Source organism: Nannobrachium achirus (genome assembly GCF_963921795.1).
Source record: "Nannobrachium achirus genome assembly, chromosome: 22".
Taxonomy (NCBI): domain Eukaryota; kingdom Metazoa; phylum Chordata; class Actinopteri; order Myctophiformes; family Myctophidae; genus Nannobrachium; species Nannobrachium achirus.
Window position 1 is genome coordinate 16,282,531 of NC_137829.1, and position 19,269 is coordinate 16,301,799.

Below are 19,269 nucleotides of genomic sequence, written 5' to 3' on the forward strand. Positions count from 1 at the left end.
AAAATGCCTATAACATCAAAATCACTTCATGTTCAGTTAGAGCAGATTGTTCTCTGATCATGGCTTATTGAACAAACCTATAGAATTGTGTGATCATTTACGGAAAGGTAGCCTATATGGCTGCATTGTTATGCCATGTCACGGTATGTGTTCAACTTCTCCAACCAACAAGCCTTTTTGGCACCGTGCGCGCAAGGAGTGCGTAATAGCGTACTGTGTACTGTAGGCTGCCACCACGCCGTTGCGAAAGGTAGGCTGGAGCTGTCAGATGAGATGCGGCAGCTATAGGCTATAGCGCGCCACGCTCCGACCGACCCACACACACACACACACACACACACACACACTGAACGAAGACCGATCGAGCTCCCCGGGTCTGTGGAGCGTTTGTTAGACTGATTGTGTGCCCGGTGGATAGGACTGATCAGTACCGGTGGATAGGACTGATTTGCCCCTTCGGACCAGAGACTGCGTACCGGGGTGGATAGGACTGATCTGCCCGCTGGAAGGAAGCAGCCATGAACCAAACCGCCAGCGTCTCGCATCAAGTGAAATGCCAGTCTTCTACCAAGACCATCAAGGTAGGATCTGTGTTTTTTTCTTTTATTGTATTTTCTTCCAGACATTGAAGGCTGTTTCATGGATGCATAATAACTCGTGTCATAACACTAACACGCACGCACATTGCGTGGTGGTTGGTGGACAGTGGTCGCGGTCTGTGTGGGTCTAGACTACGGTGGACACCATGCACGGCTCCGCTGCTGCGCATTGACGCACGACTGGCTGTGTCCCACCTGTCCACGGCCCGGCGTCCACTAACGGTCCACTAACGTCCACTGACGGTCCGACGAACTCCTACGCAATGTCCATGCATGCTTTAAAGTGTCATCTCATTCTCATGATCAATGTTCCTTCATATTTTTGATAATGCCGTTTCCCTTCATAATGTGGATGGAGGCTGTTGGATGATTGGCGCAGTAGCGATGTTATTCACGTCACGTTTATTGATGGAACATGAGCGGAGGAGTCAGAATGGAATGAGCAACGAGGGCTTTGTGGATTGTATTTAGTGTTGTAAAGTAACTGAAGTGCATATAGGCTACTGCACTGTACGGTACAATTCTGAGGTATTTGTACTTGAGTATTTCCAATGTTCTATACTTTTATCCAAATATTGTAGCCTACTTTTACTCCACTACATGTATTTGAAAACTTTAGTTACTAGTTAGTTACTAGTTACTTTGCAGATATAGCATTATAATATTACATGTTTTTTCCTGACTATATCTACTGCATAGTAGGTACTGTGTTCTATCTATCCGTCTGTCATTCAATGTTATATGAGATATTTCAATGGTTTCCTATGGAAATAAGCTTAAATAGTCTTTTCTAGGATCTCCTTTTAGTAGACCTTGTACCAGTGAACTGTACCGTCATGAAACTGTACCTTTTCCTATGCAAATTTCTAATAAAGTCTTCATCAAACAAAACATACATAGCCAGGCCTAGCCCTATTTTGCCTATTTGAAAATAGCAGATCTACAAGCTCGCAATGCGTTGTGAGCTTGTAGATCTGCTATTGGAAAACTTCACATGGATAGGGGCAACAATGGCGGAGATATGAGTAGGGCAAAAGTGTGACGTGACAGACAGACAGACAGACTGACTGACTGACGGACAGACAGACAGCCGGTGGAGGTTTTGATAGTAAATGCGACCTGACGGTCGCAATAATGCAGTATTGATACTAAACATTAGCCGCTCTGTGTCACTTTGTAAGGCTAAAACACACAGATATATGGCACTTAAACATGACTGTGATGCTGTGACGTAGTGATGGATAAAGTACAAAAATATTTTACTTAAGTAAAAGTATCAATACTTCAATGTAAAAAATAATCCGTTAGAAGTAGCCCTAAAAGTCAAGAATTCAACACGTACTTGAGTAAAAGTACCAAAGTATTGGAATCAAAATGTACTTAAAGTACCAAAAGTGAGAGTACTCATTGTGCAGAATGTCCCATTGTACAAAAATGGCCAAAACATGTATAGTGCTGAAGTGGCTAATGTATGTTTAGTAGCTTAATACAAATCTAAATCTACAAAGTAACTAGTCTAGCTAAAGTTGTCTGTAGTGGAGTAAAAGTATAATATTTGGATCCGAGATGTAGTGGAGTAGAAGTAAAAGTATTGGAAACAGGAAGTAGCCTACTCACTTGAAGTACAAATACCTAAAAAGTGTTGGCTACTTAAGTACAGTAAGTAAATGTACTTAGTTACTTTACACCACTGGTCAGCAGACTCTTTGACTGTGGCAACGCTGGCTTAACTTTGCGGTCTGTAAAGACTGGTGCATGCCTGTATATTGGCCCTGTTGTCAGCTAACCTCGCTTCACCAGGCTTTCCGCAGAACCCGTGGGAAGCCTGGTTTCTATTGCGAGTCCACCAGTGTGATCCGGTCTAGAACACAAACATGCAAGAAACGTTTCCGTATCCGGTATAGACCCAGACCGGATCAGCAACTTGCAAAGCAACTTGATCCCAGTCTAGTTGAGTAGCCTATTATTAATGATATATTTGTCTGAATGCAATATAGCCTATACCCAACAGCCAGGCAGCGACTGTTCTAGCCTAGAGTCTGCGACTCAAAGTATTTGGAGACACTGTCCAAATGTCTAGCAGAGTGCATGCAGGTGTTTGTTGATGATGGTGGTGATGATGATGGTGATGATGATGATGATGATGATGATGATGATGATGATGATGATGGTGATGATGATGATGATGATGATGATGATGGTGATGATGATGATGATGATGATGATGATGATGATGATGGTGATGATGATGATGATGATGATGGTGGTGGTGGTGTCGCTGGGTTACAAACATTGTTATTTGCGCCAGCAGAGCGCGCAAGTACAGCGTTCAGCTGCATATGTGGTAGGTACTGTAGGTAGGTAGGTAGGTAGGTAGGTAGGTAGGTAGGTAGGTAGCTGTGTGTGTGTGTTTAAGCCCGTAGCCCAAACAGGGACCATCATTTCTGTCAACGTCATCAGTAACAGCCAATGAGGGACCAGCATTCCTGGTGATGCCTGTCGTGATGTCATTGGCATCGCTAGTGGTGATGCCAGTGGTGAGCGCACCTCATGGCGCGCTCTGCTGGCGCACAAGTAGGCCATATATGGCCTACTTGTGCACAAGGAGAAAGTTGGCACCTCGACAGAGTGCAGTTCTAGTTCCTTTCTGTCCTGCCATCACCATCATCATCATCACCATTGGAAACATGCCTGCCCCAAACCAGCATTGAGGGATGCTGAGGAGGAGTGTGAGATGGTTGAGTGTTGGTTTGCGTGTGCGTACGTACGCGCATTGGATCTTCTCAGTGCACTGTGTTTGTGTGTGTGTGTGTGTGTGTATGTGTGTGTGTGTGTGTGTGTGTGTGTGTGTGTGTGTGTGTGTGTGTGTGTGTGTGTGTGTGTGTGTGTGTGTGTGTGTGTGTGCGCGCGCGCGCGCGCGTGTGCGTGTGTGACTCAACGCCGCTGCTATCGATTCTGCCGTGGGTTATGCATCACTTTTTCAACCACAGAAATCCCACTGGAGAAATTTAGCTTGGAGCGAGCGCATCGATCCTCGTCCTCTCAACCCCCCTCCCCGCCAACAACCCATGCCGTTCCTGAATATTAAGTTCTGTGCTCGGAGGCTCTGTTCGGTGTCGAAGTCCAGTTCCAAGTTAGTAGCCTAGTGTACACCAAGTGAATCAATCAATCCTGCATGTTGCACGGGGCTTTGCCAATGCCTGTTTTTCGTGTTTGTTTCTTATCGTTGTGTGTAGGTATAGGGCGCAGTAGCTATCACATCATTTCTTAAGTCAAAATCAATGAATCCATATTAAGCAGAGCCCCTTGCCGTGGATGTGCTGTGTGTTTTGTTGTGAGGTGTGTACTGTGTGTAATATGCCTGTGCTGCCTGCTGGCACTTTGCGCTAAGCAGCGTTGTGTGTGTGATGACGGTGTAGATTAGAACAAGGGTTTTTTAAACTTTTTGACCCAGGGCACCGATGTAAATAACATTTCCATCCACGGCCACCCCGAATTTACATTGTTATTTAGAATCTTATATCATATTATGCAGCGTACAGTAAATATGCATCTTTCTACCTGGGATACGATATGTCACGGAGAAATATTTGTTTCCATTAGAACAGATTGAAAATAACTTTCATACATGACGTTTAACCATGCACTTGAACCCCAGTGTCCCTATTCTGGGGGGGAAGCTCACCAAAAAAAATGGCCTATCTGTAAAATCACAAGCTGCAATCACAGTGCAAATCAGGCCTGTTTTACTAAGCATATAGAGCAGGGTTCCCCAATAGTAACTGTGTAAGAGATGGGTCCATTTGGTTCCATGTGTACACTCTCAGAGTTACAGACCCGTAAGGGTCCGTTTGGTTCCATTTTGTACACTCTCAGAGTTACAGACCTGTGTAACAGGTTAGAAATATCCTTGTATTAATTTCTACAAAACCGTCTTTCAATATTACATTGTATACCAGTAAGGCTCCCTAATCGGGAGATAAGCGACCGTAGGTCACTTATCTCCACAAATGTGTTTTGACAAAATCTTCCTGATCCATGTTGATGACATGAGTGTAGACATACTGTGTAGTGATTTTCGTGATTTTAGGGCAAAATCTGTAGGAGCAGTGTCCAAACATGTGTTTTTAAAAATCGGCCTGGAGGTGGCGCTATATGGGAGAGATTCATGTTGATGGGATGAGTGTAGACATACTGTGTACCGATTTGCGTGATTTTAGGGCAAAAATTGTAGGAGCAGTGTCCAAAAATGTGTTTTGCAAGAATCGGCCTCATGGTGGCGCTAGAAGAGGGCCATGTGAGAAATGAGGGGTGGGGTCTCCGCGCCGGCAAGGCGGACGAATAGGTACCGGCCCCGGCTGTCCCGGTCGCTCCTAGCCGGAGTTACGGCATTTTATGTGAGCTGCAGTGTAGGGGGTCCTCCACTGGGGGCGCCACCACTTTTGCATCCGTTCTGGAGCACCAGGAGTCGGTGGTCCCCGGGAATTCCCCGTGAGCAGCCCCGTTGGGGTGGTCATTTGGTCGGTTTAGCACATTTGGTCATTTTTTACATCTGGGGGTCCCCCAGGGACCTGGGGGTCCCTGGAGCTCCGGGGGTCCTTGGAGGTTGTAGTTTGGCAGGTAAGGAGTGTGTGTGCAAAATTTGGCATGGATCGGGGCAACGGTTGCGGAGATATGAGCAGGGCAAGAGTGTGACGTGTGAGGTGTGACAGACAGACTGACTGACGGACTGACACTTTGTGCAGGGTTTGATAGTAAATGCGACCTACGGTCGCAACTATAGTACTAAAGCCACCTGGTGGATGAACAGCGCAGCTGCATGTAGCCTAGTGTCCCTTTGTGCACACCTCCACTTCCTCTCAGCAGAGGAAGTGACTCCATGCTGCAGGTAGGTGCATGAGAACCTGGTCGCAAACAATAATATTTTTGTGCTTTGTATTAATCATTTGCACTCTTTGTTACACAGATGTGTGTACTGTATGCTGCTGCTGTGCTGTTGATGACCAGTGTCATGTATTAATGGGTTCAAACCAGGTTGGCTTTGTTTAATATCAAACACAGTGGCGTCAGTTCAGCAAAAGCTAAGGTATGACAACTTGACAGGTGTCTTCAAGACACCGGTCATGTTGCCATACCTTAGCAACAGGCATGATACATTTATTTTAAGAAGTACATTTTATTTCCCCCCTGGACCCAGGGTATGGCAGCTGCATACCTCTGCCATACCCAATTGACGCCCCTGATCAAACATGGTTGTGTTGTAATTCCACCACTGTGAATTTGGGTGTTTTGTAAGAGATGAGGGGTTTTATTGTCTTCATACTAGTGTTTCAAGCTCCATTTGTAGAAATGTTGAAATGTTCTATATAATTAATAATATAGGTATGAAAACAGCTTTCACTGGGTTAGGTGCTCTATGAAAAAGAAGAAGAAAGAAATGTATTAATCACCACTATACGATCACATGTTTGTAGTTGATCGTCTATTCTCAAATGACTATGTAAGAGATGGGTCCATTTGGTTCCATTTGTACACTCTCCGAGTTACAGACCTGCAAGGGTCCATTTGGAACCCCCTCAAGTAACCCAGAGGGTCCCTGAACCTCACTTTGAGAACCACTACAATGATATTTATCTAATACTGTCTGTATGATTGACTTTTTTATAAATAAAGACCAAAATCGTATATAGATTTGTCAACAGTAGTTGACCCACGGCCATGAAATTCCTGGAAATCTTTTGAAATTATAAAAAATATTTTTTCCAGTACTGGAAAAGTTTTGGAATTGATTAAGGGTCCTGGAAGGTCCTGGAAAAAAATAGCTATGCATTGTTCTTGGTTATTGATTTTGTTAACTCATTTACTGCCAACATAAATCGACTGGTTCCCTGCCACGATTTTCTAACCTTTGACATGGGCACGTGCGTGTCCATCGTGCACGATCCGCATGCGCGCCACAGCGTTTTGCAGCGTGCGCGCTTTATTTTTGCAACACTGGCTGTCTTTGGGCATTGCACATAAGAATAAGTGACGTGTTATTGCGCTGAATGATTGTTATATGGTCCTGGAAATTGGCTTAAATATTCTGGAAAAGTTTTGGGAAAGTTTTGGAAATTCATTGGTAAAAATGAGTGGGAACCCTGATAGAGGGAATAGTTAAATGTATAGTTCACCCCCCAAAAATTCGTATTTTCTATTGATTACTGACCTCATCGAGACTTGTTTTTGTCGTATTCCTAAGCCAATAATTTGATGACCGACGGCAGTTTCCTATAGAGACACAAAGACTCTCCTTTGGGGCTCCAATAGGGAACCAATGTCAGTCATAAATAGAATCGTTTTACAATCCTTAAAAGGATCTCAACCTATCACTACGTCGATGCGATCGCAGGGCTATAAATCGCTTATCTCTCTCTCCAATACCCAATCTATTTCCTGGCTGTGCGTTCTCTCAAAACCAGGCGCCGTTTAGATGGAAAATCCAATTAGGACGAGGCAGCAGATTCTCCTCTCGGGGTTGTGAGTTTTACAAGAGTGTGCAGGCTGCTGGGGTCCTACGGCCCGCGATGTGAGGCCTCAGTCGTCAGCAGCTCTTTAAAAGTGCTAGGCCTGTTCTCCGTGCAGACCCAAGCAATAAAGTCAGGATTGTGTCAATGAAACTGAAGGCCAGCGTACGGTTGTGTTGCCATGTCTGCTTATCACAAGTTTTTTTGTCCTGTAAAGTCGCTCGTAAACACTGGTGGTTGCTGTCTTTTGGGGCTTTTTTCCCCAAAGTGTCGTTGCTTATTTGAGCTTGTTGTTGTTTAATCGATTATTTTCAAATAGCCAGTGTATAATGCAGGGTTGTCAACATTGGACGGTCAGAATCCAGGAGATTATTTTTTTGGGGGGTGCGCGGAACTCCCCTACCGGGGTCTGGGGGTCCTCTCCCCAAAACCTCTTAACAGATATATATATTTTCCTGTGTTCTGTTGAATTTTGTGCATGTTCGATACTTTTATCAGGCTTGCTTTACTAGCACTGGTACAATTTTAGCCTTAAAATGCCAAATGTATAGGTGAACGAATAATAATGACTTCTCATCTTTAAGTCATTACAAGTATAATTATGATCTTTCTTGCATGCATTGCCCCCAACCCTAAAGCGGGGCGTCTGGGGGTCCTCCCCCCGAAAAAAGTTAACATAGTAGATGTAATTTCCTGTGTTCTGGTGAATTTTGTGCATGTTTTATACGCATGTATTGATGACTGAACCAAAGGACATCTTTAATGATGACTTCTAATATTTAAGTCATTACTTAAGTGAATATGTGTCTGATGTTTCTTGCATTCATTGCCCCACCCCTAAAGCGGGGGGTCTGGCCGTCTGGGGGTCCTCCCCCCGAAATAAATGTACATAGTAGATGTAATTTCCTGTGTTCTGGTGAATTTTGGGAGTTTGATACAAAATCCAGGAGAAATCCAGGAGATTTGCCAATCCAGGAGACTCCCAGGAGATGGGTCCAAAATCCAGGAGACTCCTGGGAAATCCAGGAGAGTTGACAAGCCTGGTATAATGTAATGTATATAGGTTTAATGTGTGGCCGATAGTAGATTCTTTTTGCCCTTTTTCATAGACCCGGTTGCTTAATTCTCTCGCAGAATCTGGCGACACAGAAGGCCGGGCAAGCAGTGATGGAAGCAGAAATGATGAGCACAGCTAAATGTTCTACATTTACATGTTTTCCACCAGTCTCATTGGGTTGAACGAGATCAGACTAATTCTCAAAGTTTTTGACTTTCAAGATTCTTCTAAAATGTTCCGCACTGTGAGCTTGCATAATATTGGCTGTTTTTGAGAACCACTGTTCTAAATCCTAATAGCTTCCTGAAAAAAACAAAAAAACAAAACATAAAATGACTTGTTTTTTGTTCTACACTTAGTTAATTTCCAATGTTCAATACTTTTACTTCTACTACATCTCAGAGGAAAATCTTGTACATTTACTCCACTACAATTATTTGAAAAGTTGAGTTACTAGTAACTTTTTGGTTGATTTTGATTATTATTACAAAACATAGATTAGCCACTAGCCTCTCCTCTCCTCTCCTCTCTCCTCTCCTCTCCTCTCCTCTCCTCTCCTCTCCTCTCCTCTCCTCTCCTCTCCTCTCCTCTCCTCTCCTCTCCTCTCCTCTCCTCTCCTCTCCTCTCCTCTCCTCTCCTCTCCTCTTCCTCTCCTCCACCCTCAGATCTATCGCACAAACAGTCTTTATAAAAGTGCAGGACTCTCCTGCTGGGTTCAGCCTCATAAGAGTGATTGCATGGCCTCTCCTCGTCTGAGTGTATACATTATAGATCTCTCTCTCTGTCTCTCTCTGTCTGTCTGTCTGTCTGTCTGTCTGTCTCTCTCTCTCTCTCTCTCTCTCTCTCTCTCTCTCTCTCTCTCTCTCTCTCTCTCTTTATTTTTGTAGCAATTTTCAAAACAAGATTACAAGGTGCTTTAATGTGTTACATGAAAGGCTCAAAGAAAAGTGAAATGAGAATAAACATCAAATGAAAACAAATAGAAAAGGCGCACAGATAAGTGTGGATTTTACTGACCTCTCTTTCATCTTGTTATATATATATATATATTTTAGAAGTTATTTCAAAGAAGACTTGGCTTTAGCCTTAGATCCTGAGACAGTGAGACACACTGTTCCAAAAGCTTTGGTATCCATGGGCTGCAAAAGCTCAATTTGCCCCCAGGCTGGTTTCAGGAACAACCTGTCTTTGGATGTAAGTCTGCATCTGTCTCCTACGGGACCAGCATCATCTAGAATGGAGCTCTTAGGAGCAGTGATGGGAGAAGTTCTCACATTTTGTACATTATTTTATATTTTAGCTATTGCAAAATAGCTGATCTACATGCTTGTAGATCTGCTATGTTTTTTTTAATTCGTGAAAATGTGTGCAAATCTTGGAATATATGTTGGAATATATGTATTTTTAAGCGAACATTTGTAACTCAAATTTTGCTTCTGGGGGGTCCCTGGAACAAAATATTTTGAGATAGGGGTCTGTCTGTGGACAAATACATATCATTTTGGGGGTCCTTGACATGAAAAAGTTTGAGCACCACTGACATAGAGGTTTTTCAAAAAAACGTAGAAGTTTATAAGACACTTATAGAACCGGGCCAAATATTCAACGACTTGCAAAACTTTTCACAATTTTTTTCAAAAATAGCAGATCTACAAGCTCGCAGCTCGCAATTTGGGGGTTTAGCGTTCCCGTGAAAAGTTGCTATTTTGGACACCTGCTTTATCCCTAAAAACATGTGCACTACCCATATGCATACTGTAGGAGTGGTTTGGACGTTAAAAATTATATAACCAATCACTATGCCAGATGCCATTGTCTTTAAGAGAAGATTGCACAACCTGTTATCCCCAGTGCAATCTTGAGCCCTCTCCCTCCCAAAATACAGTTTAGGGACAGAGCAAGCTGCCTTGCCCGCAATTCGCGGGTAGAGGGTAAGGGTAAGAATTGCGGATAAGGCAGTGACAAACTTAGGGCACAGTGTCTGTTACAAGTGCAAGTTCGGTATTCGAAATTGACTTGACTAAAAAGTAAAAAAGTATTGGCATCAAAATATACTTAAAGTATCAATGTTTTAAATACTCATCATTATGCAGAAGGTCCTGTCTCACAAGTGTATGAAGTATGAAAAATCCTTTTGAAAATATAGCGGATCTTGCAAGCTCACATGTCGCTTTGTGACGCGTTGTGAGCTTATAGATCAAATGGCCAAAGTACATATAGGGCTATTGTTGTTAGTGTGTGTTTTGTAATGATAATCACATTTTCACCCACTGTTTTGCAGCTATAAACTTGTGACATGCCAATCAACGTTGAGTATGATTATGTCTAGCAGCGGAATCTTTGGCACCGGTTGGAGATTCAAAGCCTTGGTGGTGCTGCGTGATGTACTGTAGCAGTGTCGCACTAATTTGTTCACATTGTCTGCCGCTCTTTTACATAAAAGCGCCTGTTCCCAAGAGATGGCTTTATTAGTCTCCGACAAGGACACACAGATAAAAATACAAGCCAGCCTTATCACCTGTCATTTTGTCGTACAACGCCAAGGTACACAGACTCTTTGGGTTGTACGCCGTCTGTGCCGCAACTTAATGACTTTCTTCTTTGTCGTCCCCCGTGTGCTAGTCATGAGTTCGTTCAACAAAGAAATTAATCTCTCAATAGTTCTGTTATGCAAGCCTTTGTCTCGCTAGAGCGTCACCGTTTGAAATAATGCTTTCATGAAAGCGGTATAGAAGAGTCTATCTAATACTTTTTTGTCTTGGTGAGCAGCTTTTAGAGTTTTGAAGAGTTTAGGTTTTTTAATATAAATGTTTTTCGATATGTTATTGTTTTCTCTCTCCCAACTAGAGATTAGCAGCTATAGGAGGGTTGATTTGTTTTCTGTTATTATGTGATTTATGATGTTCTGTATGATAGAACTTGATGCAGCAGTGGTTTAAGGAGAATTCAGAGTGAGTGTTTTTCTTACGTAGGCCTCTCACAATTATTACATAATCGTCTAATCGCAATTATTTGACATTATCGCAATTATTTTGTCATAATCGTCACAATGACAAAAAAAAGTTCATATAATATGAACATTTTCAAAAAATACACACTCATGATTTTTTTTCTTTTTTTTCCCTTTTTTTTCCCCTCTAAAAAACTGCTTTTGGGGGTAAAGTTAGAGGGGCCTTAACGGTTATTTTATAGCAATTTCACACCAGAACAACTACATGTATTATGCTAATGGGAGGGGAGATGTTCCAAAATAATAACCCATATTACTGAAGTAACTGAGTAGAAATTCACAGATCTGTCTTCATTTTCTATGTGTACCATCTTGCTTCATCTTCGTGTGTGTGTGTGTGTGTGTGTGTGTGTGTGTGTGTGTGTGTGTGTGTGTGTGTGTGTGTGTGTGTGTGTGTGTGTGTGTGTGTGTGTGTGTGTGTGTGTGTGTGTGTGTGTGAGAGACCCTACTTGACAAGCAAGATCGAAATGAGCTGCAGGCTGTAATACTTTTTTTGTCATGTTCACACATACCTATTTGTCTCACGTCATTCGAGAAGGACCACTCGTCTCTGCGATTAGGCTCCCTGAATGGACATGTGTGCGCAAACCAAAAATAGCCAATCTACAAGCTTGTGCTCAATTTAGGATAATCAAACTAGAGTGTATAACAAGTGTATATGGCATGGATTTCTACAAAGAGGGTAATTCATCTATGTACTGTCCTGCAAAAAACATGCATAGGCCTAATCGACAAAGTTATTTTTTTAAATGAAAACGCTAATGTGTTGCCATGGCAACACTCTCTTGGTCCAAATGACGCCCCTGGGATGCGATGTCAACAATTATTGTTATTTTTAAAAAAAACACATCATGCAATCTACATTCTACCAGGGGTAACAATTGGGTATGGCAAGGTATGGCAGCTTGTCTCCAGGGGAAAAAAAATAAAATGTGCTTCTTAAAGTAAATTCACAAATGTCTCTATAACTATCTGCGTTTATTATTCTATTATTAAATTACTTTAAACTAACTGTAACTACAATGCATATTAGAACAAAATAATTGCTTTCACCAGGTATTATATTCTCCACAACACTTGTATCCCCCCTACCTTGACAAATGGTTTATTCCCCGGTTCAGTAGGTCAGCACAGGTGCAATGTATTATTGTTAAATAGCAGCAGCAGCACAAGTGTGGCAGTCAGTTCTTTAATTGTGCCTGCGGTAAAATAATACTGATAGTAATCATCATCAGCATGCCCATGCCGGATTAATCATTGGACTAACCTGTGCTTAAGCACCAGGGCCCGCCGCCTGGAGGGCCCTGTGTAAATTATATTAAGAAAAAAAAAAATATATATATATATATATATATATATTTCTTTTTAACAATTCACATATACATTCATTGCTCGTGTACACGATTTGCTATAAACCCTGCCGGATTAACCTGCAGCCTATTTATATGGCTATATAGCCTGAACCTGAACGCAGCACCTGACACACTTTGAACCTATGGGTTTGAAGTGATTGTGCACCCACTCTAATGGCGGACGGTTTGATGTGCACACAGAACACAGAGGAGAGCTATTATGGCATCGTGAAGAGAAGATTGTTGGAGAAAAAGGAGAAAGGACACGCCATTAACAGCATCATGGAGTTCCTGCCACTCTCCTTGAAGGATTCCTTTGAAGGTATAAACTCCATGTATAGCAGTGACACTTGAAGTTCCCATGTCTTGCGAAGTTGCGAGTTTCTCCTGCCTCCGGCGTTAACTGAGCAGGAACCAACCCCTGAGGAACAACACCAGCGGCGATACCTGCAACAGTAACCTGTCATTCATGACTATAAACACCAGGAGGACAAAGGATCTGTCTACGATGCCTTCCAATCACACAATAACAAAACAGACGCATCGTTATTCTATGAAGACGTCTAATGGTGAGTGACTTCTGACTTGTTTTATTACCATATGCAGAGTTTAGCCACTGAACGCCCTAGCTGTGTGTCTGTGTAATGATGTCCCATAAAATAATGGTGGCATTATTCTGCTTTTCAGAAGAACAGCTTAGTCTTGCTCAGTCCGTCATTTCTTTCTTTTTTCTTTTTCACTCTGGCATAGTATTTTAGGTTAGGGATGGCAAGCTCTGACTGTTGACGAAGTCTGACTGTGTTTTGTAACTTTTGTATTGCCCAGTGCCTTTCACGGCCCTTTAGATATGCACGCAGCACTCTCATTCTGGTTCATACTCTCTTTATCTCTACATACTCTCTCTTCCTCTCTCTCTCTCTCTCTCGCTATGGAGAGAGAGGCGATACGATACAAATCGATGAATGTGAGAGAGTGCACTTTCTCCCAAACAGGGAACCTATTAAGGACATGCATTATAATTAGCCTATTTTAGTTTATTAGTACTTCTGCACAGGCGCGTGTACTCCCCCCGCACCTGATGGGGGGTTGGAGCGCCAGGGCCCTGGGGAGGCTTATTACGGCACTGATCATGCCTGTTTCTAAGGTATGGCAATATGACTGGTGTCATGTTACTGTACCTTAGCTTTAGCTGAACTGACGTCACTGCATTCTACATTTTAACTTTTGCCTATGACTGCATGGTCACGAATGGGTTGATTGATACTGATGATGACAGTGTTGACATGGCGGTCCACATCCACATGACATCCTGTCTGTGTGATAACACCTGTTGACACAATGGAAACTCCAGATGTGTTGATTTGAAAAGTAAGAGTACTTGGTGTTTTAAATTTTACATTTAGGCCTATGTTTTATTTGCTCTTTTTTTTCTTCTTCTTTTAAGATAGAGCTCTCTCCCACCCCCACCCCTCTCTCTCTCTCTCTCTCTCTCTCTCTCTCTCTCTCTCTCTCTCTCTCTGTAGCACATTTCGTAACGGGGTTACAAAGCGCATCACAAAATGTAAATTACAGCAACGTAACATGAAAGAGCTAAAGGAAAAGCAGTCAAAGTGAAAAAAAGAAGAAAAGACACGAAGATAAGAATGGATGAAAGAGAGGCAGTAAGGAGATAAAAATACATGAAAGGTCTTCTCATAAAAGTACATTTTCAGAAGTGATTTGAAGAGAAGTCAGTGACTTTGCCTCAGATCCTCAGGCGGGCTCTGTTCCAACTCTTTGGTGTCCAGCCCGCTCGGTCCATAACGCTGTCATGGAGAATGGAGCGTATTTTTGCAGAAAATCGCAAATGACAAGAAACTCTCCATTCCCATTGAAAAGCAGAATCCACCTTCATCGGTAGAGTTAAACTTTGAAGTCAAAGAAGGTCATAAAAATAGCAAAAATAGCTGATTGTATTGTATTGAGTATTTTATTAGACAAAAGTGGAGAACACAACACGTATAGTCAATACGTTAAAGAAGTACAGTTAAGCACCCTGCCTAAAAGTAACATCACAAATAAGTCCAAGGTATTCAACTCATGGTTATCTATCTATAAATGCGAGAAGTCTCTGCGTGTCTGTCTGTCTGTCTGTCTGTGTGTCTGTCTGTAATCCGTGTATCTCGAGAACCGTTCGTCCCACCGGCTTCAGATTCGGCACGCGCGTTCCCCGCCGCGGCAAGGAGTGCAGTGCCGGGTCTCGACCCGACCCGACGCGCGGTTTTCCCGAACTGGTGCGAAACGTTCGGAATCTCCTTATGCGGGCTGATTGTTGACATCAGGCTGTTCCGGAGGAAATCGGCGCAAGCGCTGACTCATTGTGACATCACTTCATAAAAGGCTCTGACATCACGTACGCCACATGAGTCAACAAAAAATCTCTGTGAGTGTGTATGTATGTATGTAATCCGCGTATCTCGAGAACCGTTCGTCCCAAGGGCACGCGCGTTCTCCATATATGGGCATAAAATGAATGCCCCCATATATGGGCATAAAATGGATTGCAGACAGACAGATACAGATATCTCCATATATGGACATAAATGGACAGAGGCAAACAGATGGTCAAAGATCTCCATATATGGGCATAAAATGGACGCAGACAGACAGATACAGATATCTCCATATATGGGCATAAATGGACACAGGCAGACAGATGGTCAAAACGGGTCCTATGAAAACAGGTATAATGGGGTTTGCATTAAAGGGCGGGGCATTCATTCCCTATTTACATTGTTCCGAGTTGGCCAGGTCGCCGACTAGACGAAGGGCGGCCCAGCTTCTAGTACAAATAATAACAAAAAAACTAAAACACATACAAACATCATCACAGTTATACAAAACAGTATATGTACAGGGTAGGGGAGACAAGGGGATGGGGCTAAGGTAAGGGGGGTATAAGCTATTTATTCCCAGAACAGTCAATCAATGCGGACAGTTTGTAAATAAAATAAGTCCACGTTTTATTTATTCCTTCTTCTTAGGCTAGCTGTTGTTAATCATAATTAATGTGTTTCTTGTTTATCATCTGCTTTGGAATTTCCATTGTGCTTTGCAGAGCACAATGGAAATCTTTGCTTGTCCCTGGAACAAAATATTTTGAGATGAGGGTCCACGGGCAAATACATAGAATTCTGGGGGTCCTTGATTTGAAAAAAGGTTTGAGAACCACTGATACCGCAAGGATTAGGTTAGAATTTAGAAGACGTTTGTAGAATCGGGTCCATAGATCTAAATGGGTTAATTGGCGAATGGGGTTTTGCACACAAGACTATGACAAAGTAGAAGGAGACCCCAGTCTAAACTTAAATAACAGGATGTAGTTTAAAGTCTTCACGTGTTCGTGTGTTTCAACATTGGAACATTGGCCTTAGACCTGCCTCGAGACAAACGCACACTGTGTGCGTGAGTGCGTGCTTGCGTGCTTGCTTATCATACTTGACAGCGTTCCCCCATGCATGGCTGTACAGCTGCTAGGGGCAAAAACAACAACAAAAAAAGAGAGGAAACAGAGCAGCGTTCCAAACTAACATGGAATTCTTTTAATGAGGATACTGTTCCAAGTGTATTTACACATCGGTGCACAAGGCTGCAGAGTGTAGCATTGTCAAACCCTTAAAACGTTTATCGTTTTTACCCTTCAAACTCCTTCAAACAGGAGAAAGGAAACCAACGTCCTGGAGGCTCATGATGAACCTTTACTGTGTGCTTCTCTCTGGTTGTCTCTGGGTTGGTGAGATCCCCATGCAGGAGCAAGCATTTGCATAATCACATACTACTTTCCCACTTCAGCTCTTCACCATTATTAGGAAAGGAAACCGATCTACATTATTAACATGAGAGTAGCAGGGTTTTAGACTAATGTTCCTACAATCATCGAAAGATGATGAAAGTTACCAAGTTAATCAGGAACAAAGATCCTTTCTTCCTAAGACCTTTCCACCCCCCCCCCCCGCCCCAAACAAAATACATGACCACAAAAAGATTTAACAGCGCCATGCGTGTTCGTAGATCTACTTTTTTTTTTAAGTGTGTGTGTGTGTGTGTGTGTGTGTGTGTGTGTGTGTGTGTGTGTGTGTGTGTGTGTGTGTGTGTGTGTGTGTGTGTGTGTGTGTGTGTGTCACACATTCTGAATGGCTGCTATGCCTATAAAGGACTTTACATAGCACGCCACGACAGAATAGTTGATCTCATAACAAAGGACATATCTAAACATTTTGCACCATCTGTGAGAATGTACAAACATTCCTGTGTCAAACCTTCCATGTTTCATCTCTGTACAGAAAATCCAGAAATATTTGCACATCTCTCTGCTAATACACCAGATGTTGTTGTTGTCAATGAAGGAGACAAATCAGTTTACATTCTTGAAATGGCCTGTACCTTTGATTCTAGCTTGGAGGAAGCCTTTATGACGAAAGTCATTAAATACCAGCCGCTCCTACGAACCATCACAGAGCTAGGCTATAGGTGCAATCTATTTGTGTTCATCTTTGGCAGCCTTGGACATGTACATAGGTTGGTTGTAAGAGGCTTCCAACAACTTGGGATGCCAAAAAAAACAGCTAAACGGCTTGCAAAGTTCTGTGCAATCTCTTCTACTATCGGTAGTCGCCAAATTTGGCGAAGGCGTTGTTATATGTACCCTTGAATGGTGTGTGGTTATTGGATATTTGTCCAGGATTTGCTGACTGTACATTATTTACAGCACCTTGTAATATTTGTGTCCTTGTACTTGTATCTCTTATGTGGACATAAATAAATGATTGAAATGTGTGTGTGTGTGTGTGTGTGTGTGTGTGTGTGTGTGTGTGTGTGTGTGTGTGTGTGTGTGTGCGTGTGCGTGTGCGTGTGCGTGCGTGCGTGCGTGCGTGTCTCTACGTGCACCTTGTAGATCTGCTATTCATGAAAATGACATAAATGTACTTAATAAGAAAATGTAGTACTGTACTTGAATACACTTTTGAGGTATTTTTTACTTTACTGGAGTATTTCCAACTGTTAGTCCATGGGCCATACGAGATGTCGGTATCGGAAAGGTGGCAAAGGTTATCATACATTTTTGAAAAGTTCTATATCTGTAGATTATATTTTGGTATGATAACCTTTTCTGAGACACAGCTAAATTGGTGTTATCAGCCGCTAGAGTTGGTGTCCCATTAACTTTACATTACAGGAAAAAAAAGAAAAAAAAGAATCTGCTTTAAGTAACATATGAGGGGTGAAACTAGGGTTTTTTCATGATTCTAAATCCATTGCAAACATCTGTTTTGCATAATAAAAAAACATTCCTTGGGCTAAAATGGCCCCCACAAAAGTGTGAAAAGTGATGACTCATCACTTTTCATCACTAAACCATAGTCTTGTGGGGCCGTTTTTTAGCCCAAGGAATGTTTTTTGTGCAAAACAGATGCTTGCAATGGATTTAGAATCATGAAAAACCCCTAGTTTGATCCCTCATATGCAACTTAAAGCAGAATCATTTTTAGCTTTTTTTCCCCTGTAATGTAAAGTTAATGGGACATCAACTCTAGCGGCTGATAACACCAATTTAGCTGTGTCTCAGAAAAGGTTATCATACCAAAATATAATCTACAGATATAGAACTTTTCAAAAATGTATGATAACCTTTGCCACCTTTCCGATACCGACATCTCGTATGGCCCATGGACTATGTCTGTACTTTTACTTCTACTCCGCCATATCGCAGAGGCAAATATTATACTTTTACTCCACTACAATTATTATAATACTTTATATGTATTTCGGCTATTTGCCACGATGCGTTGTGAGCTGGTAGATCTGCTATTTTCAAAAGATTTGCATACTTTTTTTTTGGAAACTTGAAATGGGACGTTCTGCATAATGAGTACTTTCTACTATTGCTAAGCACATTTTAATAGCAAAGACAGAGGATTTTCTACATTGCAGTATCGATACTTTTACCTTTTGAAACAGGGTTTTGAGTGACGGCAACGATAGCAGAGGTGGACGGTGTGCTCCAGACGACCGCTTGGAGAAAAAAGGCCTTTAAATAAAACAGAATATGTGATGAACAGCAGCGCGGACGTGAGACCGCATCGACCCGGTGATGCAAACACCACAGGTTTAGTTTTTAGTTTTCTTTCTCTCAAGGCCTTCAGGCAGTGGTGGAAAAAAGTACTCACATTCTTTACTTAAGTAAAAGTATCAATTCTGTAATGTAGAAGTACTCTGTTATAAGTAAAAGTCCGGAATTCAAAATGTACTTGAGTAAAAGTATTGGCATCAAAATGTACTTAAAGTACCAAAAGTAAAAATACAAAATGTTTGAAAATAGCAGATCTACAAGCTCACAACGTGTCGCAATGCGACACGTTGTGAGTTTGTAGATCGGCTATTTTCAAAAAGCCTAGGTATAAAACATGGCTAAAGTGGATAATATATGTTTTTAAATATTATAACGTATATCAGAAAAGTAACTAGTAACTAAAGTTTTCAAATAAATGTAGTGGAGTTAAAGTACAATATTTGGATCCGAGATGTAGTGGAGTAGAAGTAAAAGTATTGGAAATGGGAAATACTCAAGTACAAGTACCTCAAAATTGTACTTAAGTACAGTACTGTACTTAGTTACTTTACACCACTGCCTTCAGTTCAGACGAGGGAAAGGGCCTTGGCAGAGATCCAGCTCCCCCAGCCTCTCCACAGTCTTGACATTGAGAGA

At 42.0% G+C, this 19,269-nt stretch overlaps 1 protein-coding gene across 1 annotated transcript in view; it reads left to right on the plus strand.

Annotated features, from left to right (window-relative positions):
* Positions 1–518: 518 nt before the first annotated feature.
* Positions 519–19,269, plus strand: part of dpp10 (dipeptidyl peptidase like 10) — a gene marked incomplete at both ends in the record, with an annotated part of 261,000 nt that continues 242,249 nt past the window's right edge. Inside the window, one exon of the mRNA XM_080752963.1 lies at positions 519–581. Within this exon, the coding sequence (XP_080609089.1) occupies positions 519–581 (63 nt within the window). The remainder of the gene's footprint in view (positions 582–19,269) is intronic.